The sequence below is a fragment of the Camelina sativa genome, chromosome 3, assembly GCF_030686135.1.
Source record: "Camelina sativa cultivar CO46 ecotype springtype chromosome 3, ASM3068613v1".
NCBI classification, from domain to species: Eukaryota; Viridiplantae; Streptophyta; class Magnoliopsida; order Brassicales; family Brassicaceae; genus Camelina; species Camelina sativa.
In genome coordinates, this window is record NC_141882.1 from 2,803,954 (window position 1) to 2,829,442 (window position 25,489).

The following is a 25,489-nucleotide window of genomic DNA, read 5'->3' on the forward strand; positions in this document are numbered from 1 at the left end:
TTAATAAATATGAATTTCATATAATTTGTTGTGGAGAAACTAAAATACTAATATTTTGCAATATTTAAGAATCAGGAATATCTGTAAATAATTTAATTTTGATTTATGGGAAATCGTCAAGGTCCAGTAGTTTCTAAAATATCCATTTTCTAAAACTCACACCCTTAAAACTTGTTGTTTTATCCATTTAAGTTCCACTCTTAAGGATGTAATTTGTTTGTAACGGTAAAATTGATCACGCGCTCTAGTTTTTCAGTTTTGGAAAATAAGCTGATTTGGCGGACTATAGACCACGGAGACTGAGAGAATTTTAGCGAGTTATTACCACGCGTTATTTCTGCGAGTGGGGTATTATTTTACAATCTGGATCCGGCTACATACTTGGGCCTTGGGCCATCGGCCGATATCCTTAAAACTTTTTTGTACAAATCCATATTATTTAAGGGTTTACCTGTAAAATATTCGCATTACAGACTTTGAATACACACAACCTGTGGAGTAGACATGACCAAAATCAAACCGTAACCGCACTGTATCCGAACCCTAACCACACTATAACCGTATAAAATGGTTAAAAACCGTAATTGTTAACCGTAAATATGTGGTTAAATTATATTAACCATAACCGTTAATTAACCGTAACCGTATCAAAACCGTTGGTTAACCGCATAGTTAAACCGTAATTTGTTATCCGTAACCGTTTTAAATATGTAATAAAATATACTAATAATTAATTATTTAATATGAATTATATGATATATAGAAATATGAGTACACTAAAATAACATATTAATTGTAAATAAATAATATCAATTATATTATATAATCAAATAATATTAACTGTATCATATTATCAAATAACCGTAACCGTATATAACCGTAACCGCTTCAACCGGAACCGTATTTAACTGTAACTGTTTAACCGTTTAATAAATGGTTATGGTTAAGATTAAACAAAATTTTTAACCGTAACCGTGGTCATACTTACTGTCGAGTATACTGTATCTCTCAAAAACAAAACAAAAATTATATTAACGAGCTGAAGGACTATCACTGATAAAACTTATGTTATAGAAGAAAAAGGAAATTTTTTGTCAAAAAAATATTAACGAAAACTGAAAAAAAAAGAAACACATAGAACCGTTATCAAAAAAAAAAAAAAAAGGGAAATTATGTCAAGTCAAAATAAAAATAAGAAAAAGTAAAAAATCAGAAGTTTTCCTTTTTGCGGTGTCAACATTATCTTTATAAATAGTCTTGCTTGACTCATCTCTTTTCTTCTTCTTCACATGAGAAATCATAGCAACGAAACAAAAATATTTTTTTCCTAATTACAAGTTTCTTCTTTTAGTTTATTTTTCTAATTACAAGTTTTTTCTTCTCGAGCGAACAAACTCTGGGAATGTCTTACGATGAGATGAGAAGATGGTCGGTGGTCTCGAGACTATGGAGCCGACGACGATCCATGTAGTGTAAGCCACTCTCTCTCTCTCTCTCTCTGCCCTTCATCACTCTACAGCGTGAAACCCTAATCTGTAAGATAAGATTGATCGGAGGGAAGCAACTCGTTTCCTGACTCAGTCACGTTTTCTCAAAACCCTAAAATCTCTCTACGGACATGGCGTCTCTCTTTGTTCAGCCACCGCCTACTTTGGCGTCTCCGCCGTTCTTCTTCTTCGGTTCGATTTGATCTCTCTCTCTCTCGTAAGTCTCCGACTCTATATGGAACTCATATCAATCAGTAGCTTTTTACGCTTCGTATCTAATGAATCTAGTTCTCGATTGTTTCATGTTGGTTCTGGAGATCCTTACAAGTTCGACGGCGGAAGAGACCAACCGGTTTTGTTAATTGTTAATACCCCAATTCACCGATACATGATCGAGTGTACACTACAGTTACTTGCTTGTTTTTTTCTAGGGTTTGGTTTCTAACTTGTTGCTCTGTTTTTTTTTTTTTTTCCAGGTTTGGATGATGTTTAGATCAATCAATGATGGCTTTGATGGAAACGTTTCTTCTCTACGCAATGTCTTCACTCTTCAGGGGTTTTGTTCTGTACCTCTTAACATATCTTTTACTTCTTTTATATGTTTTGTACCTTACGTTTCTTTCTTCCTCTTGCAGGTGTTTTGGAAGCAAATTATTGATCTGATCATTACCTTCTTCTACATGCTGCTACGTCTTCAGGCATTCTCACGGGCTCCTCCTTACTCTAAACGCATCTCTATTAGCTTCTGAATTGACTTTACTTGTCGTTTTTGTTTTGTTGCTTAGATTTGTGGAGGAGGATCTTAGGATTGATCGGTGATGGCTTTGACTGATCCTGGTCTCTCTCATTCATATTGCTCGTCTAAGATTTGGTTTCTAAGTTTCTAACTGAATCGTTTAAGAGTTTTTAGTATGTTCATGTGATTTTTACTTCTTTGTTATGTTATTTCAGGTTTTGGATGATGCTTTTATCGATCATTGATGGCTTTGATGGACGCACTTCTTCTCTGTGCTATATAGGTGATCTTCAGGAGTTTTTTTCTTCCTCTTTACTCGTCTTTTACTTCTTTTTGTTTTGTTTTGTACCTTACGTTTTCTTTCTTCGTTTTGTAGGTATTTTGCAAGCGAGTTATGATCTGTGATCTAAGGATTAGTTGCACGGGATGGTTGTAGCTATGTTTGGCTTGTTTCTGGCATCAGTGGTGTTCATATTTTAGTTGTTGGAGTGTCCGGGAATAAGGTATCTGTCTTGCTTCTTTCTCTTCTTTTTTGTTATCCTAAATGTGGAAGGTGACTGTGATGTTTGTAGATTTTTAAGTGATATGTTTCTGTATTTGTAAGGCATTAATTGTATACTAATATCCTATTTTTGATCCTTGTTTATGTAGAGAACCGTACTCTGATTCTCAGATAGATAATGTAATGTCGACAAGGTCGATCAATGAGAATGAAGCAAGCAGAAGGTTGAAATTAGAAGAATTCAGTATCCAGTTTGATGGTTCGTGACTTCTAATCCTGATAATTTGGTGATTAGCATTGGTATGACTCCTCCTAATCTAGTCTTTATTAAATCCAGTCTTCACTCTGTTGGCATATATATTCTGTTTTTGCTTGCCCTAATCATTAACTTGGATGTAATGTTTTGCAGGAGCTACTAACAAGTAACAAGCCACAGAAGTTGGATGATGCAGTGCTTAGGAGATTGGTAAGAACATTTTTGTCACCAGGATTTTCATTTTTATCATATCATTTTTAGTCACTCTGTTTATTATGTTCATGCGACTTTTACCTCTTCCCTCTGTTATTTCAGGTTTTGGATGATGCTTTTATCGACAAGTGATAGCTTTGACTGATCGTCCTCAGGCGTTTGTATAGGTTCCTTTCTCTAAACGCATCTCTATTATTTGTTTCTGAATATTCACTTTCTTTATGTTGTTTTTTTTCTTCTAGTTACATGTTATTTATTTGTCGTTTTTGTTGTTTCAGGTTTTGGATGATGCTTTTCTCTATCAATATTGATGGCTTTGACTAATCCTCCTCCAGCGTTCTCATGGGTTCCTTGCTCTAAACACATCTCTATTATTTGTTTCTGAATATTCTCTTTGTTTCTGTGGTGTTTTTGTTCTAGCTACATGTTATTTACTTGTTGTTTTTCTATTGTTTCAGGTTTTGGATGATGATTTTATTAATCAGTGATGGCTTTGACTACTCTTCTTCAGGCGTTCTCATGGGTTCCAATTGGAATGGAGTATATAGTAACTCACAACTATAAGCTTGCGGACCAGGTAACAAGTTAGAAAATGATGTGTGGTATCTTCAAATTATATGGCTTTTCACTTGCTTGTTTCTTTTCTAAGGGTTTGGTTTCTAACTTATTGTTCTGTTTTTTTTTCCAGGTTTTGGATGATGTTTTATATCAATCAATGACGGCTTTGATGGAAACGCTCCTTCTCTATGCAACGTCTTCACTCTTCAGGGGTTTTGTTCTGTATCTCTTAACACATCTTTTACTTCTTTTATATGTTTTGTACCTTACATTTCTTTCTTCCTCTTGCAGGTGTTTTGGAAGCAAATTATTGATCTGATCATTACCTTCTTCTACATGCTGCTACGTCTTCAGGCATTGTCACGGGTTCCTCCTTGCTCTAAACGCATCTCTATTAGCTTCTGAATTTTCAGTTTGGTTTGATGGTGTTCTTTCTAATTACATGTTACTTGTCGTTTTTGTTGTGTTGGGAGGAGGATTCTACGATTGTTCGGTGATGGCTTTGACGGATCCTTGTCACTCTCATTCATGTTATTCTTCTAGGGTTAGATTTCTAAACTGAATCCTTCAAGGCTTTTTTTATTATTTTCATGCGATTTTTACCTCTCTTCGCTCTGTTATTTTAGATTGTGGAGGAGGATGCTTTGATGGATCTTTTTTTCTTCTCTGCGCTACATCTTCAGGTAGCTTTTTTCCTCTTAGCAGATTTTTTTTTCTCCATATAAGTGAATTAACATCTCAGTCTCTCTTTCATGCAGATCGTTGAGGCACCTGAATTGTTGTGTGGAAGGCTTAAAGAGAGAACTTTGTGGGAGTTTAACTTTCAGGTTTAACATTGTTCACACACATTCAGATGAGAGATGTTCCACAAATTCTTTCCTAGACGAGTTTGTTCTTTAAATTTGTCCTTTTTAACTTGTTTTTGTTGGTACTCTTAAAACTGAAAATATCTCTTTCTTTGATGCAGATCTCTCTCTTTGACGCAGATCGTGGAGGCACCGGGACAGATATAGTGATTTATGCCAAATCTTTCTTCTGGTCTGTCATCTTAACAAGTTTCTTCTGTGCTACATCTTTCGATTATCATCTTCTCTATTACAACCACAAGTTCCTCTGTTTTGTTATGTCTCAGTTATTTTGAAGGACACCTTTGATATGTCGTCGCCTTCTGTTACCTCTTTGACGGTCGCTTCTTTCCCTTTGTTTTATTTTTAGTGTTCTTTATGATCAGCTAATGTTTTTCTTTAGGTAAGGTTACATCTTCTTTTTCCCCCTAATGACTTTCAGAGATTTGCTATTGTTGGTGATGTTCCTCATGTCTCTTATTTTGTGTTTTTTTTTTGTTGAAGTATGTGGAAACAAACTTATGCTGAATTATTGTAACTGGACTTGATGGAGATGTTATCAGGTTTCCTTCTCCTTATCTTTGTTTTTGCCTGATTTCTATGGTTTAAATGCTATCACGGCCTTCTTTGTTTGCTTGTTTCTGGCACCAATCGTGATCGTATTTGTAGGTGTTGGAATGAGTTTGATTGTTTTGGTTATTTATATGGTAGTGAAAAGGAGAAGTTGAGATGAAGATTTTGAAATGGCAAAATCTAGTATCTGAAAGACTGGACGCTATGGGTAAGCGTACAGGTAATAAATTTTGATTTCTGACCTTTTAACATATAAATATGAAGAACCACAAGTGAATTCACATTGACGGTTGTTTGTTTTGCTTGTTTCTGGCATCAATGGTGTTGATATTTTAGGTGTTGGAATCATGATCATTCATGATAAACATGTTGTCACTTGGAGATCTGAATATGTTTTACTCTGGTTCTCAGATAGATAGTGTAATGTCAACAAGGTCAATCAGTGAGAATGAAGCAAGCAGGAGGTTGAAATCAGAATTCCTTATCCAGTTTGATGGTGTGACTTCTAATCCTGATGATTTGGTGATTGGCATTGGTATGATATCTTCTAATCAAGTCTTCATCAAATCCAGTCTTCACTCTGTTGGCATAAATATTCTGTCTTTGCTTGCCCTAATTATTTACTTGGATGTAATGTTTTGCAGGTGCTACTAACAAGCCACAGGAGTTGGATGATTCAGTGCTTAGAAGATTGGTAAGAACATTATCTGTCACCAGGATTTTCATATTCACCAATTGCTAAGTAAAGTATTTGATTTGGTGGTTCTTCTTCCTTCTAGTTACTAATTACTTGTCGTTTTTTTGTTGTGTTGGTTTAGATTTGTGCTGGAGGATCCTACTAATGATCGGTGATGGCTTTACTGATCCTTGTCACTCTCATTCATGTTATTCTTCTAGGGTTTGGTTTCTAGCTTACATCTTATATATATGGTAGGTTCAATTCAATATATAAGATTTTATAGTTCCACCTGAAAAAAAAGTCTTACCACAAGAAGACCATCACAATTATTTCGACTTTGCTCTCAGACGATTAGTCCAACCCTGGGCGTGCCTTACTGTTGTTGATAGGTGCACGATGAAATTTTCCGATTAGGATCCATCTCCATCAGCAGTAGAACTTGATAACTTAAATTAAAAATTTTATTAGTACTCATCTGTTTTCTGTATTTTACTAGTTACTTCTCAAGCGCTCTAGTTTTGCAAGTTTGGTAAATTAGCTGATTTGGCGGACTATACACCACGGAATCTGAGAGTATTTGAACGAGTTATTAGCACGCGCTGTATTTGCGAGTGGAGAAGTTTATTCACGCGTTGTAGTCTTGAATCAGTTTGCTTTGGACTTCCGCTGACATTTAAGTGTGCTTTGGACCTTGGGCCCATTTTGTTTATATTCATCGGCCCATTTATAATTTAATATTTTATTGTTTCAGTTCGTTACTTCGATTCGATCATATTCACTTCTTTTTCTCTAAAAATTTTAATTATTTTATTTTTCTTATTTTGTCTAGACAGTTATTATAGGAAAACGCACATGAAAACTTAAATTCCTTTTGCCCCTTAAAAAGCAAAAAATGATATAAAGTGAAAAGGAAGACTAGTTAAAAGTTAAAACAGGTCTTACGTACAGATGATATTAGGAAATGATTTCACTGTTGCGATAAAGCTTTTAACATATTCACATTACAGACTTTGAATACAAACTGTAGAGTAGACTGTATATCTTAGTTTCAAACAAAAGAATATATATATATATATATATATATATATATATATATATATATATATAGATGGAAATATTATTAACGAGCTGAAGGACTATCACTGATGAAACTTATGTTATGTACCATGGACTTTGATGAATTTGCATCTTGGCTCCTTCTTTTACCTAAGTTCTCGTATATTTCCAAACACTCATTTAGTTCATGAGCAACCCTAGTCATGTTTGGTCTCTCTCTAGAAGAAGGGTTAATGCATGACATTGCTAATTCAAGAGCTTTCCATGATGAAGCTGTGTCATATTCTCCATGGAGTTTCGGATCCATAATACTTTCAATATCACCATTCGCGAGCATAGACGTCGCCCATTCTGATAAGTAAGAATTTTCACGTGAGTGTTCTATCGCAGGTTGGCCACTGATTATCTCCAGTAACACAATCCCAAAGCTATAAACATCACTCTTCTCTGTTAACCAGTTCTTTTGGTAGTATCTACAAAAAAACAAAAAGATATTACATTTTTTCAATATCTAACACGAACGAAAACAAACATTGTTGAAACTACAATGTGATATGAAGTAGAACTTACTCAGGATCAAGATAACCAAGAGTTCCGGCAACATTTGTTGATACGTGAGTTTGACTTCCCACTAGAAAAGATCTGGAAAGTCCAAAGTCGGCGAGTTTTGCTTCAAACTGTTGACCTAACAGTATATTGGTACTTTTCACATCTCTATGAACCATTGGCGGCTTACATCCAATATGCAAATATTCAATCCCTAGTACAATACATAGATAAACCTTTATATGTTAACGAATTGTCATTAAAATGATATTTTAGAAGGAATAGGGATATATCAAATTGAGAAACAGTAACACATAATGATAAGAACTAGCAAAAATTTCTACATACCTAGCGCAGACTCAATAGCTATCTTAAGTCTACTCGACCAGTTCAAAAAAGAGCCACGACGTTTTCCTGCCAAAATTCAAAAATATATGGTTAGAAATCATTAGAGGAAATTTCTAAAGCCCTTTGGCTTGTAACTCAAAAAGTGTTTTATTTTATTTTTATATCATATTCTAACTATGGTTCACCTGAGAGATGTTCCCTTAAATTCCCATTTTCCATGAACTCGTAGATGAGAGCCAAGTCATTTCCTTCGTCACAATATCCGACAAGGCTTACTAAATTCACGTGGTGAACTCGTAGAAGTAGCTCAACCTAACGATCAACAATATAAAAAGATATAATATTCAGGAGAGCATGCATGATTGTCCGAAAACTAAGTTGAAAATAGTTTTGTAATACCTCTGTTTTGAATTCCTTGTAGCCTTGAGTAGATGAATGTGAGATAACTTTAACGGCTACTTGTTCATTGTTTAGAAAACCACGACAAACAACACCGAAGCCTCCTTTACCCAAAACAACTTGAAAGTTATTCGTCATTTCTCTGACCTCTGAATATGTAAATCTTCTATTTTTCATTTCAAGTGATGGGCGCATAACTGCAGATAAAAAGTTTCAACACGTTCATTCGATCAACATATATATTTCATACTTTTGATGATTTTATATGATATCATATTTTCTTTATATATACTATATATTCCCTAGTGAGTACCTTTCCCAGTTGATGTCTTTCTCCTTCTTAAAATGAAGATGGGAACTAACACCATTATGATAATGGCCACAAGAGAAGAAACGGATGCGACGACAACCACCACCGGAAATTTTGAATGGCATGATACGCATAAGTCTTTATTTCCTTCAAGACTAAAGCAAATAATGTTATTGGTTTATACAAAAAAAAAAAAGAAGATGAATAGTGATCAAAGAAGATCACCATGGAAACAAATCTTACTGTAGTTGTAGTCCTCCCTTTTTTCTATTAAGAAGGGCTTGGGGAAGAGGACCTCTAAGATTGTTTCCATTTAAGTTTCTGAAGATGTAAAAAAATTATTAAGACAATAAGATTTGATTTAATAAGAAACATTTGTTGTGCTTCTCCGGAAAAAAAACTTACATTTTCAACAAGGAGTCCATCTTGGCTAGAAACTCAGGCACTTCTCCAGTTAAGTTGTTATTCGACAAGTCTCTAGAATTTTGTTTAAGACAAAAATAAACAAAAAAAAATGCCCTGATTGGTAACACATTTTTAAAATTTTAAAAATGTTTAAAGCTTTGACAGTTAATTTTTTGCCAATCACATTTTTTTTTGTTTTTATTTTTTTTTTAAGTTTTAAAATTACTTTTTTTTCTCTTACTTGTTTTCCTTTTTTTTATAAAGCGTCAAATTCATGCTTTAAAACTAAACAATTTTTAAATCATTCTTTTTTTTTCTGCCTTTTATATTTAAAAACTCTACAAAAGTATATATAAATATTTTACTTATTTTATTTTTATAAATTAATTTTCACTTTATCCAAATATGGAGAGATACTTACAATTCTTGAAGTTGAGTTAGATTTTGTATGCCATGCGGTATAACTCCACTTAATCCACTTCCAGACAAGTCTCTGTTATATAGTGATGAGAAATCAGATGTATTCAGAGTTCTTTTAATAAAATTAGTTTGAGTGTTCGTACAATGTTATGATTCTTGGTGGTGTGGAAATATCAATAATACTGCAGCCTACACCAATCCACGAGAACTGTTTAGGAACACATGGATCGCCTTGCCAACTGAGTTTATTCAATCTGTACGTAGATGCGATAGTCTTAATAGCAATGACTGAAACAAAAGAATAAGTTAACGAAAACATGAGTAAGACCTATAAAAATAAAACGATGAGTATCTCACATTGGTGAAGAAAAGTACCAAAACTAAGCTCTATAAGCTTTGGGGTATTACTCACAATAAAATAAAATAAAATAAAATAACCAACTAAACCAATGTGGGATTCTATCATATGTGTTATATGCATTAAAGTACACAGCCACATACCGTCACTTTGATTTGTTTCTGATTGTGGAAACTCAATGGTCGTGAAAATCTCTAAGGCATTCATCAAGGGTGGAAGAGTCGACCTCGGCGTTTCTGAAAACTGCACTCGACATACCCCTCCCTCACATTTTAGTGGTACAGTGTTGGTTAGCATCCCTACTTCAAACTTCTTGGGACGATAAGGTGGGAAAATAACTTTACCATTCCCCACAATTTCGATTTCTCGTGTTTCATTGGCTCGCACTTGTTGGATATCGGCGACATATATGTAAGCATAAGTTTCATCATCAGAGCTTTCCAAATTCCAGGTAAAGATCAATGGCTCACTAGCATTAGTTGGTGTGGCTGCGGTCGCAATTACATCTTGTGGCAAGTCATAGCCACCAGAAGAATCGGTAATGTTGAGGGTTGTGCTTATATGCGTCCATTCTGGCTGGAAGTACGGATTCCAAGCACGATCATGAACATCTTTGGGATGACTGCCAAATTAAAATTCAAGTATTTACGTTAGATCAAGAGAATGAAATATGTAATAGACCAACCCTTGTAGTCTACTACTTGGATTGACAACACTTGTAGTCTAGTGGTTTTGTATTAGGGTTGTCCAGTTTCATAGATTCAAATTTGGAAGTGTGTGTGTGACAGTTGTAGACGGCAAGAAAAAAACAAAAAAAGTCGAGTTAACATATACTTACAGTATTGTTTTGTTAGAAGTGGTGAAGTAGTAGCGCACTAAATTCTTCAAGGAACCTGTTTGTGCAGTATAAGTATTGTACGGCAAAGGTCTTAGTTCAATTGCTGATATAAGTGGTGTACTTGTTCCTGTCTTGACAACGCATATGTCCAACATGTTAGATCTTGTGACGTAAATAATCTCCTCAACGACAGCACCAAAACCTGTTCTTCTCAGATCTAGGGACTTCCAAATGTTAGGACCAAGATAGAGGTCGAATCTTGGGAAAATATTAAGACCATCATAATTCCCATATACAAAAACTGTCCTGATGAGGTAATTTGTATCTTGAGTGACATTCAGACTGTAGCAGTTTCGCGTTCCGTCAGGGAAGTATCTCAAAACCGTATATGGTTTTGCGATAAAGTCTGTCTCAGAGACTTTTGTGATGGTACCAGTCTTTCCTCCGTGGACAAAACCAGCATCAGAGATGTAAGTGATATTGGTGACTGGTTCGACATAAGGAGACCCATTGGAAGGTAATCCACAATCTATACTGATGAATCCTGGTAATAACCAAAGAGATACATCAGAAAGATACTGATTTTTTTTTTTTTTTTTGGAAAATCAAGTTCTATATATCAGAGGGAGAAGTAAAAGTACCTTGTTGATCCTGAGACTGAACTTGGTGTATGATGATGAAAGTGGCAAAAGCGAGAAACAGAAACTTCATGCAAGTCTCCATTCGCGACTACTTATCAATTCTCAACCAAATCAAAATTTTAACAAACTATCAAAGCCTTGAAGCATCATGACTTCATTTATGTATGTATGTATATCTGTTTCATACTCCTTTGATGAGCTGGTAAAGTCAACTTAATGCATACGTCAATTAGCAAAAAATAAAACTAGCTAGCTATATAAACAGTGCTGGCAGTCATTAAAACAAGGAAAAAAGATATGGATTGCAATATCAAATATGGATGGGGACATGATTTTGCTGTCGCGTTCCGATTTGAATTAATACAATGTGAACCAAATCATTCTTCATAACAATAAAAGCCGGGTCAATAGCAATAAAATAACTTAACTTACGTAAACGAATTAATACTAATGATTTTTTAATGCATGTGAAACAGAATAGTTCATTTTTCTTTTCGACAACTGATAGTCAACAGTGAACAGATGTCAGAGGAAGCCAGTCCCGGTGGACAACCATTGGCCTAGAGGCTTCCTCTGAATTAACTTAGCCATTGACTATTAGTTAAAGATCATCGGTTCCGGACCTTCCGGTTTCTATCCAAATTACATTAGCCAAGTTAAACCTATATATTTCGGTTTTCCCTACTACTCCATTTAATTTAATAATACTGGCGGGTAGAACACGTATCTTACGGTAGTCTCTGTCACCCAATTCTGATGTGAATTTGAGCTGATCTTGGTAAAATGAAAACAAGGCACGCTCCCCAACATTGTTCGTACTTCGCAAGAACGTTCTCACCAGCCCTGCATGTATGTTAAATTTGCTGTTTGTTTAAGAAAAAAAATCGTCTGGAAACTTCTATATCTGTTTTAAAATATTCGTGTTGGATATGGGCCAAATGGAATATCCAAACTTTATAAAAAATAAATCCCTAAAGAAGTTTTTAATACTTCCACTTGGAAAAAAGTCTTACCACATATATTCATATCATTGTACTTGATAAATTATTTCGACTTTTTCCCACCAGCAATATAAGTGAAACTTAATTATTTATATAATTATTCAACCGTTTTCTATATATCCAGAAGGTTTGATGTGTCATGTTTAGATTATAAGTATTTTGGTAGTTTGTGATCCTTGCTTTTCTTGGAGAGAGTAAGATAATGAAAAATCTCCGTGGACTTCTATCGGTCTTCCTAATTATTATGCCTTTTGGCATTCCTGAATTTGCTCAAGCACAAGATCAACAAGGTACAGCTTTTTCCTCTTTAATTTCTAAACATTTTTCCTAGACATTAATTTAGTTTCCAAACTTAAACACTTGTAAACTATTTCCTTCATTTTTTTCTTGTCTTTCAAGGATTCATCAGTTTGGATTGTGGATTACAAGCCAATGAGTCTCCTTACACGGAACCAATGACAAAGTTAACATTCAGATCAGACGCTGATTTCATCAAAAGCGGAAAAAGTGGTAAGATTCAAAATGTTCCAGGGATGGAATATATAAAGCCATACACAGTTTTAAGATATTTTCCGGATGGAGAAAGGAACTGCTATACTCTTAGCGTCATACAAGGCACAAACTACCTGATCGTAGCCATGTTTACCTACGGAAACTACGATAATCTTAATACACAACCAAAGTTCGACCTTTATCTTGGTCCAAATATATGGACCACGGTCGATTTGCAAAGAAATATAAACGGCACAAGGGAGGAAATCATTCACATACCAAGGTCAACTTCTTTACAAGTTTGCCTTGTTAAGACTGGAACAACTACGCCGCTAATATCAGCTTTAGAGCTACGACCATTGAGAAATGATACTTATATTCCTCAGTCTGGTTCCTTGAAGAACTTGTTCCGCGTTTATTTGACCGATTCCAAAGACGTTATTAGGTAACTCAAAACCAAATGACGATGAGTGAATATATTGACATATATCTTTCAATTCTTGAATGAGATTATTCCAAACCACTTTGATGAATAAGATCTCTTCAGGTACCCAGTAGATGTCCATGATCGTCTTTGGAGTCCATTCTTCATGCCGGGTTGGAGACTGTTACGAACAAGTCTCTCAATCAACACTTCTGACAACGACTATGAACTACCAGAAGATGTAGTTGCTACGGCAGCCACACCTGCAAATGTGAGTTCACCATTGACTATTTCATGGAATTTGGAAACACCTAACGACTTAGTGTATGCATACCTTCACGTTGCTGAGATCCAGTCCTTAAGGGACAATGATACCAGGGAGTTCAACATCAGCGCAGGTCAAGATGTTAGTTACGGACCTGTTAGCCCTGAGGAATTGCTAGTAGATACACTATTCAACACATCACCTGTGAAATGCAAAGGAGGGACATGCCATTTGCAACTGATAAGAACTCCAAAGTCAACTCTCCCTCCCCTCCTTAATGCTATTGAGGCTTTTACAACAGTTGAGTTGCCGCAGTCCGAAACTAATGCAAATGACGGTATGTGATCAGCTAACATATGAGTATATACTTTTCTATATACTTACTTTAAGTTTTTCCTTTCCATTATAGTCGTTGCTATCAAGAGCATAGAAACAAGCTATCAATTAAGTAGGATTAGTTGGCAAGGAGATCCATGTGTTCCTCAACAATTCTTGTGGGATGGTCTTACCTGCGAGTACACCAATATGTCTACACCACCAAGAATCCATTCCTTGTACGTATCATGGTCATTAGTAATATAAAAAAAAAAATGAAAGCTCTGTGTTTCTTAATATCTTACACTTGTGTGTTATAATCTTATCACCAGAGACTTGTCCTCAAGTGAACTAACTGGAATTATAGTTCCTGGGATCCAAAATCTTACGGAGCTTCAAAGATTGTAAGTACTTCGGTCTACATGAATACTCTGTTTATCAAGGCAGAGCAATATAATTAATTGTATCATTTTTGCAAATGATAGGGACCTGTCAAATAATAATTTAATAGGTGGAGTACCTGAATTTCTAGCCAAAATGAAATCATTGTTAGTCATGTAAGTTACTCGGTCAGCTATATGAACACATTACCAATTTAGTACCCCAGTATGTTGATGTTTTGTCTTTTGAACCTAGACAGAAACTTAAGCGGAAACAACCTTAGTGGTTCAGTCCCTCAAGCTCTACTCGATAAAGTGAAAAAGGGATTGAAATTGAAGTAAATCTTCTTAACTATCTTTTTTCATTAAATCTGTTGTCTTAATTTTGTATTATGTCTTCACTAACACTTAGTTAGCATGTTTACAACACTAGCATTGAAGGAAATCCAAACCTCTGTTCTTCCGGTTCATGCAACAAAAAGAAAAATAGCATCATGTTACCAGTTGTTGCATCACTTGCTTCTTTGGCTGCTATAATAGCAATATCGCTCTTCTTTTTGTTTGTATTAAAAGACGCCCATCAAGCGGAAAAGGTATCTGTAACAAAGTCATCAAACCAATACATAGTTAAATTTCACAGAGAAATGATAGTGATTTCTTATTTTATGTGTACGGTTCTAGGTCCATCATCAAGCCAACAATCAATAGTAACAAAAAAGAGAAGATATACATATGCCGAAGTCCTTGCGATGACAAATAACTTTGAAAGAGTTTTGGGTAAAGGAGGGTTTGGGATGGTCTACCATGGTTATATAAATGGTACAGAAGAAGTAGCGGTTAAGCTACTCTCTCCATCATCAGCTCAAGGCTATAAAGAGTTCAAAACAGAGGTTTTTTTTTGGCACCATAATTAATTTTTCTCCATTTTGTAAGTTTAAGTTTATGTATATCTTGTACGTATTTGGATAGGGAGAACTTCTTCTAAGGGTTTACCACACAAATCTGGTAAGTCTTGTTGGATACTGCGATGAAAAAGATCGCTTGGCCCTCATCTACCAGTACATGGCCAATGGCGATTTGAAACAACATTTGTCAGGTAACACATGTAAACTCATATATCATAATGGATGTTGATAACAACCTAGGATTGTTTGACATTCATGACTATGTTAATACATGCAGGTAGCTCCATAATTAGCTGGGTTGATAGACTAAACATAGCAGTTGATGCCGCACTAGGTTCGTTTTCTTTTTTTTTTTCAGAGAATGGACATTTCCATTTCTAGATTACACCCATTTAACAAAAGTTTCTAATGATTAATTATCAAACCTGAATTTTGGAGACAGGATTGGAATACTTACATATTGGCTGCAAACCGCTGATAGTTCATAGAGATGTAAAAAGTTCTAACATACTATTGGACGATCAATTACATGCCAAGCTTGCAGACTTTGGGCTATCAAGATCTTTTCCGGTTGGAGATGAAAGTCATGTGTCTACACGTGTTGCCGGAACATTTGGATACCTTGATCATGAGTAAGTGTCTTTTGCTTTTTTCTGGAAACCATATTCACAAAAGAATCATAATCATCTCGTCCTGCAGATATTACCAAACAAATAGGTTGTCTGAGAAGAGTGATGTCTACGCTTTTGGCGTTGTATTATTAGAAATCATCACAAACAAACCAGTGATCGATCAAACCCGCGACATGCCTCACATTGCAGAATGGGCGAAATTTATGCTCACTAGAGGAGACCTTAGCAATATTGTGGATCCTAAACTTCAAGGGGTTTATGACTCTGGTTCTGCATGGAAAGCTCTTGAATTAGCAATGACATGCATCAACTCTTCTTCCCGAGAAAGACCCAACATGTCTCATGTAGTTCATGAACTAAAGGATTGTGTGGTATCTGAAAACAAGAGGACAAGAGACATAGACACAGTGAGATCCATCGACATTAACTTAAGCTTCAGTACTGATATGAACCCTAAGGCACGTTAATCTCCACTCTACACCTGCAGCATTCGTTCCACTGCATTTTTTTATTTTCAAGAACTATGTCAATGCAGATATTGCACAGCCTGATGTCCTGAGCATATTTGATAACAAGTAGATATGAGAGCTAATTTATCCTTATGTTAATGCTCCCGTTACAAAGATCAAAATTACATGTTTGTCGTCCTGTATAGAGAGATGAACTGAATTCTTACATTAACAGAGACAAAACTGTACATCCAGATTCCATAGACAGGACATGATACAGGAACTTCATGTCCTGTAAATGTTTTGATCAAAAAACACAGACCCAAGACTTGTTTATCCTTCTTCAAACATACAGTGGCGAGGCTGATGGACGAGGATAAGCAACAACTGTACTGCCAACAGCGGTCTGCCTAGCAAAACCCGCATTCGCTTTTTTGCTGGCAACACTGTCACTTCTCCTACGCATTCTTCTCTCTGTTCTATCCATATTTCCCCCTATAGCAGCATTTAAAGTCTGAATGTGTTCGAGGTGAGAAACAACCTCGCTCATGTTTGGTCTCAGCTTAACCTCTGTGGTGAGACATCTCAGAGACAGAGTAGCCACTTTACATGCTTCTTCCATAGAGTACTGGTCCTGAAGACGATTATCAATGACTCGGAATATCTTTCTTTTGTTTACGAGGTATGGTTTAGCCCACTCCACAAGGTTCCTCTCTCCAGACGGACGATTCTTATCCACAGCTCGACGACCAGACAACAGCTCCAGAAGGACAACCCCAAAGCTATAGACATCACTCTTTGTTGTTAGATGACCTAAGTAAAATATGAAAAGTGATCAGTCATAAGAAGAAGCTAATTCCAGAAAACAAAGATTTGACCAAAAAAGAAGTTGACAATTACCGGTTGCAAGGTATTCGGGAGCAGCATATCCGTGTGTACCCATAACTCGTGTAGAGACATGACTTTTATCACCTATTGGCCCATCCTTGGCCAAACCAAAATCAGAAAGCTTTGCGTTGTACTCCTGCCATCATGTACCATCATAAAGCTTAAAACTTTAGCAGTTCTGTCATGGCAATCATATCAAAAATGAGTAAAGTGTAAAATACCGAGTCAAGAAGGATATTAGAAGTCTTGAAATCACGGTATATCACTCTTGTTTCAGAACTGTGAAGGAAAGCAAGGCCCTTTGCAGCACCAAGAGCAACTTTCAACCGGAGTTTCCAAGATAATGGTTGGAAGTACAAACCCCCTGCAAACCCAAGAAAAACAAACCCTAAATATTCATAAAAGCTTAAAGTTTGACCCCAGCCTGGGAGGAAGGAGGACATACTCCTGAAAAGGTGATTCTCCAAGCTACCCCGAGGCATGAACTCATAAACAAGAAGACGGTGCTCATCCTCTAGGCAATAACCAATCAGCTTCACAAGATGACGGTGAGAAAACTGGCCAAGGTAATTCACTTCAGCCTATAAAATCATCGAAAAAGATCTCAAGCATTACAACAACACACATGAAGCAAAATTGGCATAATTTAGCTTCTTATTTCTTTTACCAGCCACTCCTGATGACCTTGCCAACCATCTTGGTTAAGCTTTTTGACAGCAATAACCAAACCAGTGCCTGGTTTTGTGGCAGTAAGAGACTTCTCATCAATCCATCCTTTGAAAACACAACCGAATCCACCTTCACCAAGCACACTGTCTGGTCTGAAATTCCTGGTAGCGGATTTAAGCTCAGCAAAGCTGAAACTCTTGAGGTTTGGAGACTGTAGGATCTCACCCTCGGTTCGAGGGGTTGGTCTTACAGACACAGACGAAGCCTTACTCCCAAGACTTCCAGTATCTTTGACGTCAGAACTCACATACTTCGAACTCGTCCCTAAACCCACCAAACCAAACCAAAAAAGCATTATTTTCGTACCTTCATTAGATTCATTAAACCAATCGAATTTGTCAAAACACTAAAAAGCCCTAACCTCCATGAATTAAAAAAAGAAAAAATCAAAACTGTAAGGTGTAATGAAACAGACAAATCTAAGAACTTTGCCTTAACAGATGAAGAGAGGAAGAGAAAACAGAAGTAAAAGTGTCTGTACCTGGGCTCTCAGCTTTGACCTGAGCACTCAAGCAAATCCCCATGATTGAGAAAGAGAACCAAATTGGACACGCTTGTGCAATCTCTCACTATATAAATAAAGATAAGAAGAGAAAAAAAAAAGGTGGAAACTTTTAATCAAATTGGAAACTGGAAAGTAGAGGCAGAAATAACTCAAATCGTGAAAAGAAAAGATTTTGCCAACTTTTATCCTATCCACCATATACTACGTATGTATGTATTCATTACTTTTAAAGCCTATGAGGCTATAACCAAGTTCATCAAATCTCTTTTTGCCAATTTCAGTAACCTAACAACTAAAACAATTGAAGAAGAAAGACAAATTCTTTACTCACCCTTTTCTTTCTTTTTTCAGTTTTTGTTTCGAGTTCTCTCAGCCAAGAGATAGAGAAAGTGAAAAAAAAAAAAACAGAGAGAGAGAGGCAGAGTAAGAGAAGCGTTGCAGTTGGGGTGGTAGCAAGCATTAATGGCGGATCGGTCCCGCCTTTATCAGTTTTCGAGCTTTTTGTATCTTTTTCTCTCGGAAATCAAAATATATCTCCCCTTTTTTATTATTACTACTATCGATTTGTTTTACTAATACTAGGTGGTGTTGTTGTCATTGCTCTCAATCGTTTTCGTTTTGGCCTTTTTGGTACTAGTAGAAAGACAAAGAAGAGAAGATGTCTCTATAATCATCAAGTCAGAAAAGATTAGCCCTTCTTCACACAGCGTGTTCTATCGCTCTCAGCCGTTGGATCTGACGTTAACATCGTTAGTATTTGTAGTACTACTTCTCGATGTATAGTTGTATACAACTCCCACTAGTAGTACTGGACTCAGCTCGGCTCATTTAGGTTCTGTGAATTTGATTGCGCATTATGTGTAAAGATTCATTAAAGAGTCATTAAATAATACTATTTTTCTTGATAATTTGGAATGAGACAATGCCCGTGAGGCTTACCAATACCAGCTAACCCTACTTTACGTTCTTCACACTTTTTTTTTTTGGTCAGCGGTATAAACCTTTTAACGTGGTATGAAGGTTTTTTTTTCAAATTTGAATAAAATACAAATTAAATCCAAGAATGATCTTAGATTGATTCTGTAATTATATAGTCCACAATAAATTAGGTCTCTTTTGATAGGAATTAAAATATTAAATCCAGACAGAAGACCGACAAAGATTGTCATTGACTCTCATTGGCTTCATTTATAATGATATATGATGATAAATAGATCATACAAATTACAGTAGTACTACAGTTTTATTTTGTTTTAAATGATTATTATGCAATTTCATTCATTTTTCAGATGCTGGTGTATGCTTTTGTTTGTATACTGCTCAGGAGTGAAAAAAAAGAACTTCATATTACATTGAAACTTTACAAGGTCCACACTAATAATGCCCCCATTGCTGAGTTTTTATTTTGGCCCTTTATCCCATTTTGTTTCTTTTTGTTTTGACCAACTTTCTCTCTTTTTTTTCTTGATTATAAGAGTTGATTTGCTAAAGCCAAAGACCAAAGTATTACTTTAAGAACAAACCACTGTGGGTCTGTGATCTCTTCACAAAACTCTGATTGTGGTTGATATAGCCTTGGCCCTTGAGTTAGTTACAAAAAGAGATCAATATTTTGGATCTATAACAGATATCAAAAAGGGGATGTAGCTCAGATGGTAGAGCGCTCGCTTAGCATGCGAGAGGTACGGGGATCGATACCCCGCATCTCCATCTTAAATGATATTTTTTTCTTTTTAATGCATTTTTTGTTTATAACCCAATAATGTAGTAGATACCCACATAAAAAAATAAAATAAAAAGAGTGTTACCAAGAAAAGATATACAGCTTTTAGTGGCATATGAAATATTTTTAAAAAATGTTGTTGAGAGAAGATTTTTAAATATATATATATATATGGGTTATAAACTCCAATGATTTCGAAGAAACGAACAAGTAGTCCCACTTCTATAATGTGCAATGTGCATGGGAGAACATGGCATACTGATTCCTTTTCCATATTTTTCCAATATATATATATACCAACAAGTCGACTTATATATCTTTTCTGATTAGGAGGTTTTGGTTAGTACATGAAGAAAACAAAAAGTAAAACAAGAGAAAAGAGTTTTGGTGTATTTTAGCATTTGTCTCTTTCCGATGTGACAGTGTGAACGAATATTCCGACGGTTTGACTTTTGCAAGTTTGACCCATCGGTAGGGACCCGGAGAGACAGACGAAGGGTCCAATGTCCATGCAAAAGCATGTCTGCCACGTGGTATCTCGTCGGTGAACTCCTTCTTTCCTCCACGGCTCCAATCTACCAACTTACGCGGCTAGCAGCTGTCTTTGAGCCCTACTTTTTCCCTCAGTTTTCAGGTCAGGCCCAACTTAGTCCAATGAAGACTTATGTCCAGTTTCAACTCACTCCTTTTCTGTCTTACGAGGATCTGCTTATTTCCACAGCTCAACCAACTTAGCGGGTAGCTCACTTTAAGCCCGTGAGCAAGGAGCTAGCTAGCACTTTACTACATTTGAGGATTATGAAGGATAAGGCTATCCTTTAATCTTAATACGCATTACAGTAATTATTTTTTTTTTCTTTTTTTTGGGGTTCACGGACCGGTTAAGAGCTCTCTATTGACAATCCATATTAGGTAAGAGATAACCTAGAGTACTTGGGGATAAAGTAGGAAGCATGTTAACATTGGGGTAGATAAGATTGACAAAAATATATTTGGAGCAGGCTTGATTTGAGTCAGGGCTTATACTGTTCAACTAGTTTCAACAAACTGTATGACTCAGCATCAGGCCTGGCTCCACCTAGAACCATCCTCTTAAACAGATTAGGGTCATACACCTTGGCCTTCACATAAGCTTTGAACAGAGCGTTGTACACAAACGCATACCTATTATACTTTGCATTCTTCACCTCTTCAAACAGTTTCTCTGAGTTCTCAACATCACCTTTCTCTGCAAAACACTCGATGATCGATAGAGTCGTCTCTAGCCACGGCGTTGAGCTTCTTACGCTTTTGCTCGTCTTTAGAGCCGAACCCATTTCAATGTTTTTGAGAGCTTCCTTCATCAGTTTGGCTTTAGCACATCCTAGAGCAAGATGTCTATACGTTATGGAATTAGGCTTAAACCCGTTTCCCATCATCTCGCGGAACACACCGATTGCCTTGTCTATCAAACCGTCTTTGCAGTATACCGAGAGCAGAGAGTTGAACTGCTCTGTTTCTTTAATTCCTCTTACATCCTTCATCTCTAACCAGAGCTCTTCAGCTCTATCAAGGTTCCCCACTCGCGCAAACGCTTCGGTTGCCAGCAAGTAACTCTTGGATCTAACATGATGAAACCCTCTGATTACATTCCAAGTTCTCACTAGCTCCTTTTCTTTCCCTAAACGACCGTACAATATCATCAATATATCCAAGGTCGACCAATTATCCCCAGTGATAGATCTCTCTATCTCCTCGGCATAGGCCTCAGCAACTGTATACAATCTAGCAACAGCATGTGCCATAGCCAATATACAGTAAGAAACCTCATTCGGCTCAACTCCAGCTTTCTTCATACCATCAAAAGCCTTAAGCAACCCGTCAATGTTATGTTCATTAGCTTCAAGCTTCATCAAGATATGATACGTAGAGACATGAGGAGTCGCCTTGTCAGCTTTCATGAGCGCAAGGTCTTTAGCTATGAGCTTTCTTCTCCCGGGAGCTGAGTTGCGAATGATAAGACGGTTGTAGACTAAATGGGATGTACGAAAACCAAGTTCTCTCATCTTCTTCATATACCCTAGAGCAAGCCTAATGACACCTTGGTCTAGACAAGCAATCACAAGGTTGTTGTAAAGAAGCTCGTTCTGAAACTCTTGAGGTACACGGGTGAAAAGCTTTTCCCCTTGAGAGACGCCATGAAGTTTGACTGTGAATTCAAGCAAGTAGGAGTATTCTAGCTCACCAAGACGGTAAGGTCTTTCTCTAATTACCCATTCCATCAACTGAATCAAACATTACCAAAAACGTCTCAGATCACACATTCAAAGAGTGTCTTCTTCTCATATAAACAAAAAAAGAAGCAAGTAAGAGAGAATTCAAGAACCTCAAGGGCACGTTTGTTTCGTCCGAGCTTCCTCAATCGATTAATGGCGTGATAAACATCTCCACCATGAACTGGAAACCCATCACCCATCCAGATCTGTACCGCAGACCCAACAGTAACTCCCTTGGGGAGCTTCTCGATTCTGAGAGACAAACACTTGTCGGGCTCTTCTTCTCCGTCCGACCCGGTACATGCCTCGTCCGGAGGTTTCGACGAAGGTATTAATGTAGTGAGAAAGCTCAAAGCTTGGAAATTGGTATGATTCAACGCAGGGGAAGATGTCACGCAAGGTGTTCGACGTATTGCCTGAGCGAAATATTCTCGTTGCCTCATCACCGCTATAATAGATCTCATCTCTTCTTATTTTTTTGAAGGGGACCTTACTGGCCCGTTTCAAGCCCGATAAGTAAACTACATAATGTTCGGTATTTGGGGGTTAGGTAGGTTAGGTACTTAATTAATTTTGTATAATTTCGGATTGGATGCTAATAATACAAATAACATATTTCTCATTTGACTATTTTAGCTAATAAAATTTGTATTCTAAATATAAATAGAGGAGAAATATAGCAATCTTAACAATCACAAAAGTCAAATATATATGTTTTTTTTTTTAGGTTACATATGACATTAATACAAATCACACCATCACCACATAGAAAATACAAAGCTGGAAACGTCAAAGCTTAAGAGAGTTATTACGCGTAACACACGATGTCACGTCTTTATTCTAACACACACATCTCTTAGCATCAAACACATTTGTTTTTCCTCCCAGTGTTCCTGGCATATATGATTTTTAGACCCCAATAATTTCTTCAACAGCTACAGTTTGACCCGCAGCTGCAGTTTGATCCACAGCTACAGTTGTCGCACTCCTGGTTGTAGTTCTTCTCGCAACTACACCACAAAAAAAAAAATCATATATGCCAGATTTTTAATACTAATTAACCACATGCGGATATATATATGCAAGAAGCAAGATTGACCTGAAGTGTTTGCGAGTCTAAACTCTAAAGCAAATGAAAAGAAAAACATTTGGGTCTATTAACGAACAATTTTGTAAAAGAAGAGTCATAAGAATGACAAATTTTGTACCGTGAAGCCATTAAATCTTAACTACCGCACCTAACCTAATTTCCCAAGATTTGAAATCTTTGAATTCTTAACATATTTTTGATGCATGAAGTAAAAGAAGGTAAAGAAGAGAGAGGATCTAGGGCTAACCTGCAAGAGTCACCGCATTTGCAGGAGGAGCCACATCCACAGTTAGAACCTGCCATTTCTTTTTGATAGATTGTTGTAGTTTCTTTTTTCTTTTCTTCTTCTTTGTTCTGATGCTTTTTGTGATTTCAACAAAAGGGAATGGCCACTATTTATAGAATAAGAGAGAGATTCGGTTTCATATCTACCATAGACGTGGCATTTCCTATATCCTCAAGTTTTTTAATTTCGTATATGGCATTGACAAAGTAAGAAAAATATTGTATATATGAGATAATTGGATTGCTTTCTTGGTGAGACTATCTTAAACAAATCTACGAATAACATCAACTTGCCCATTATTTTCCTTTTATCTTAGATTTGTTCCAACAGTTTTATTCAGGAAAGTAATTCGATGTTTTAAACAAGAAAACAAGAGTATCAACAAATAAAATAGGAAAACGTCAAATTAAATATTGGCGAATAAAAAGTAAAAAGTCGTACACGCAACAAGAGTAACGATCTCAATTGTAAACGGCAGCCGACCCAAAAAAAAAACAGGCATGAAGCGTGCCCTCTTTCATTTGCTTACCATACGCATATTATTTATCTAACACACAGTCAAAACATTACAAATTCATATTTTACATATGATGTATTATGTTAATCAGGAGGAACATTATCCGTTCTTTTAAAACTTTGTAATGTTATCTTATGCGTCAGGAAAACTTAATTAAATGAGAAATATTGTCCCCTGTCTACGTTCTACTAATTATTTATTATCATAAAATCGAATATATACCCTTTTTTTTTGGTAGCAACTTGCTGTACATGTTTAATTTAAAAGAAAACTTGATGTACATGCAATTTGAAGTGAAGGTTAGTAACTATGGAATTAAGTTGAAGTTTGTATGGTTTTGAACTTTGTACTAAAAATTAAAAATTTAGGTAGCTGGAGGATAATTTCCATTTTGATCCCAAAAAAATTATATGATGAGTGGTGTTAAATCTGTCGGTGAGCGACTGGTTTCTGAACAAGCCTATTTTGTCTCTGGTGCCGAAAGTTCGAGTAGGTAGGTACAAACATTTTCCCTAATTTCTACTAATGCTATATTGGAGCGCCAAAAATATAAGAGCCACATCAATTCGTTTGGGCTTAAGTAGTCTCTGTCTTCATTCTTAGGAATTTACGAACGTCGTCGCTACTATAGCTTTACGTAAAAGACAATAGAAGGAATAATCGTGTAGATAGGGTCATTATAGAATAGTATAGCATGCAGTAGAGCTGGGGCTGGTGTTTTCGTTGGCTTCTTGGCCCTTCAAGGTCCTGAATTGGTGGTACGTTCCATCACAAATCCTATCCGAATTTTTCTTTTGACTTCCCTAGTTCCTCCTACGTGCCGGCCTCGTTTACACTGAATTAGTACGTTTCATCTTTTATATTATTTTCTAATAATATGTTCTCTCTTAAACTAAAAGATGATTTTGTGATCTTGTTTAGGACATATTTACTAAAAAGGATAGAGAGATAATTTTGGACAAAAACTTCATTCTCGTAATATCTGCCGAAATTAGAAAAACTAAATCTAGATGGATTAAATTGTCCAACAAGAAAGCTAACCGAGTATCTCATGTATATCCTATTTTGTTTCTTACCCTCTCATATACGAAATTAAAAAATATAGATAGGGAACTTGACAAAATATAAATTATGTATATATTTATATATGCATTTTATATAAATAAAACAGAATCTTTCCTTTTTCTATAAATACTGGCCATTCCCTTTGTTTAAATAGCATAAAGCATCAGAAGAAGAAAAAGAAAAGAAACTACGTACAAAAATCAATCAAAGAGAAGTAAGAGAAATGGCAGGTTCTAACTGTGGATGTGGCTCCTCCTGCAAATGTGGTGACTCTTGCAGGTAAGCCTTCGACCCTCTCTTCTTTACCTGTATATATGTATGTATGTAGTTGCTTAATATATCTCATCATATTAATACTAAATTTTGAATTTTTGCTTTTGTGTGGTGAAGTTGCGAGA

The 25,489-nt window shown here is 36.1% G+C and overlaps 5 protein-coding genes, 2 long non-coding RNA genes and 1 other non-coding gene across 51 annotated transcripts; 5 read left to right on the top strand and 3 right to left on the bottom strand.

Moving 5' to 3' along the window:
* The first annotated feature begins 1,232 nt into the window (after positions 1-1,232).
* Positions 1,233-6,645, top strand: LOC109132188 (uncharacterized). Of its 44 annotated transcripts, none has more exons than XM_087508105.1 (24): positions 1,281-1,704; positions 1,805-1,851; positions 1,964-2,043; positions 2,123-2,185; positions 2,273-2,324; positions 2,439-2,506; positions 2,600-2,726; positions 2,875-3,025; positions 3,135-3,191; positions 3,297-3,361; positions 3,473-3,540; positions 3,653-3,771; positions 3,883-3,964; positions 4,044-4,296; positions 4,379-4,435; positions 4,511-4,579; positions 4,720-4,790; positions 4,885-5,000; positions 5,102-5,160; positions 5,309-5,390; positions 5,507-5,705; positions 5,815-5,864; positions 5,989-6,018; positions 6,346-6,645. In XM_087508105.1, the coding sequence occupies exons 14-18, from the start codon at positions 4,195-4,197 to the stop codon at positions 4,904-4,906; spliced, it is 321 nt and encodes a 106-aa protein (XP_087364231.1). In that variant the 5' UTR covers positions 1,281-1,704; positions 1,805-1,851; positions 1,964-2,043; positions 2,123-2,185; positions 2,273-2,324; positions 2,439-2,506; positions 2,600-2,726; positions 2,875-3,025; positions 3,135-3,191; positions 3,297-3,361; positions 3,473-3,540; positions 3,653-3,771; positions 3,883-3,964; positions 4,044-4,194; the 3' UTR covers positions 4,907-5,000; positions 5,102-5,160; positions 5,309-5,390; positions 5,507-5,705; positions 5,815-5,864; positions 5,989-6,018; positions 6,346-6,645. The 44 variants fall into 44 exon arrangements, 38 of the variants coding, with proteins under 38 accessions (XP_087364242.1, XP_087364243.1, XP_087364240.1 ...); XM_087508103.1 differs by having other exon boundaries at positions 5,582-5,705; XM_087508124.1 differs by having other exon boundaries at positions 5,309-5,378; positions 5,582-5,705.
* A 298-nt stretch (positions 6,646-6,943) lies between these two features.
* Positions 6,944-11,373, bottom strand: LOC104778603 (leucine-rich repeat receptor-like serine/threonine-protein kinase At2g14510). Its single transcript, XM_010503056.3, has 13 exons — positions 11,171-11,373; positions 10,530-11,073; positions 9,835-10,313; positions 9,477-9,621; positions 9,335-9,406; positions 8,914-8,985; positions 8,752-8,829; positions 8,512-8,663; positions 8,199-8,395; positions 7,985-8,111; positions 7,800-7,865; positions 7,476-7,665; positions 6,944-7,378 (listed from the first exon to the last, which is right to left on the bottom strand). The coding sequence occupies exons 1-13, from the start codon at positions 11,250-11,252 to the stop codon at positions 6,970-6,972; spliced, it is 2,613 nt and encodes an 870-aa protein (XP_010501358.1). The 5' UTR covers positions 11,253-11,373; the 3' UTR covers positions 6,944-6,969.
* Positions 11,374-12,276: 903 nt separating this feature from the next.
* On the top strand, positions 12,277-16,215 carry LOC104765620 (putative LRR receptor-like serine/threonine-protein kinase At1g07560). Its single transcript, XM_087508079.1, is given in 14 exon segments — positions 12,277-12,461; positions 12,571-13,108; positions 13,211-13,689; positions 13,762-13,906; positions 14,000-14,071; positions 14,153-14,224; positions 14,308-14,385; positions 14,481-14,587; positions 14,590-14,640; positions 14,729-14,937; positions 15,017-15,143; positions 15,230-15,286; positions 15,395-15,584; positions 15,652-16,215. Coding segments are annotated over 14 exon segments (2,613 nt in total). The 5' UTR covers positions 12,277-12,373; the 3' UTR covers positions 16,052-16,215.
* On the bottom strand, positions 16,167-18,956 carry LOC104765611 (putative serine/threonine-protein kinase PBL9). Its single transcript, XM_010489362.3, has 7 exons — positions 18,487-18,956; positions 18,132-18,219; positions 17,589-17,914; positions 17,367-17,502; positions 17,143-17,285; positions 16,934-17,057; positions 16,167-16,846 (listed from the first exon to the last, which is right to left on the bottom strand). Exons 2-7 carry the CDS (start codon positions 18,172-18,174, stop codon positions 16,377-16,379), a joined length of 1,242 nt encoding a protein of 413 aa, XP_010487664.1. The 5' UTR covers positions 18,175-18,219; positions 18,487-18,956; the 3' UTR covers positions 16,167-16,376.
* Positions 18,957-19,792: 836 nt separating this feature from the next.
* On the top strand, positions 19,793-19,865 carry TRNAA-AGC (transfer RNA alanine (anticodon AGC)). The gene has a single exon. It is a non-coding gene; the product is annotated as a tRNA-Ala (tRNA).
* Positions 19,866-20,820: 955 nt separating this feature from the next.
* LOC104765653 (pentatricopeptide repeat-containing protein At1g07590, mitochondrial) lies at positions 20,821-22,744 on the bottom strand. The gene is made up of 2 exons (XM_010489412.3): positions 22,244-22,744; positions 20,821-22,142 (listed from the first exon to the last, which is right to left on the bottom strand). The coding sequence occupies exons 1-2, from the start codon at positions 22,595-22,597 to the stop codon at positions 20,892-20,894; spliced, it is 1,605 nt and encodes a 534-aa protein (XP_010487714.1). The 5' UTR covers positions 22,598-22,744; the 3' UTR covers positions 20,821-20,891.
* Positions 22,745-22,810: 66 nt separating this feature from the next.
* LOC147946530 (uncharacterized) lies at positions 22,811-23,591 on the top strand. Its single transcript, XR_015595009.1, has 2 exons — positions 22,811-23,139; positions 23,464-23,591. It is a non-coding gene; the product is annotated as an uncharacterized LOC147946530 (long non-coding RNA).
* Positions 23,592-24,705: 1,114 nt separating this feature from the next.
* Positions 24,706-25,315, top strand: LOC147946531 (uncharacterized). Its single transcript, XR_015595010.1, has 2 exons — positions 24,706-24,869; positions 25,246-25,315. It is a non-coding gene; the product is annotated as an uncharacterized LOC147946531 (long non-coding RNA).
* The last annotated feature ends 174 nt before the right edge of the window (positions 25,316-25,489 follow it).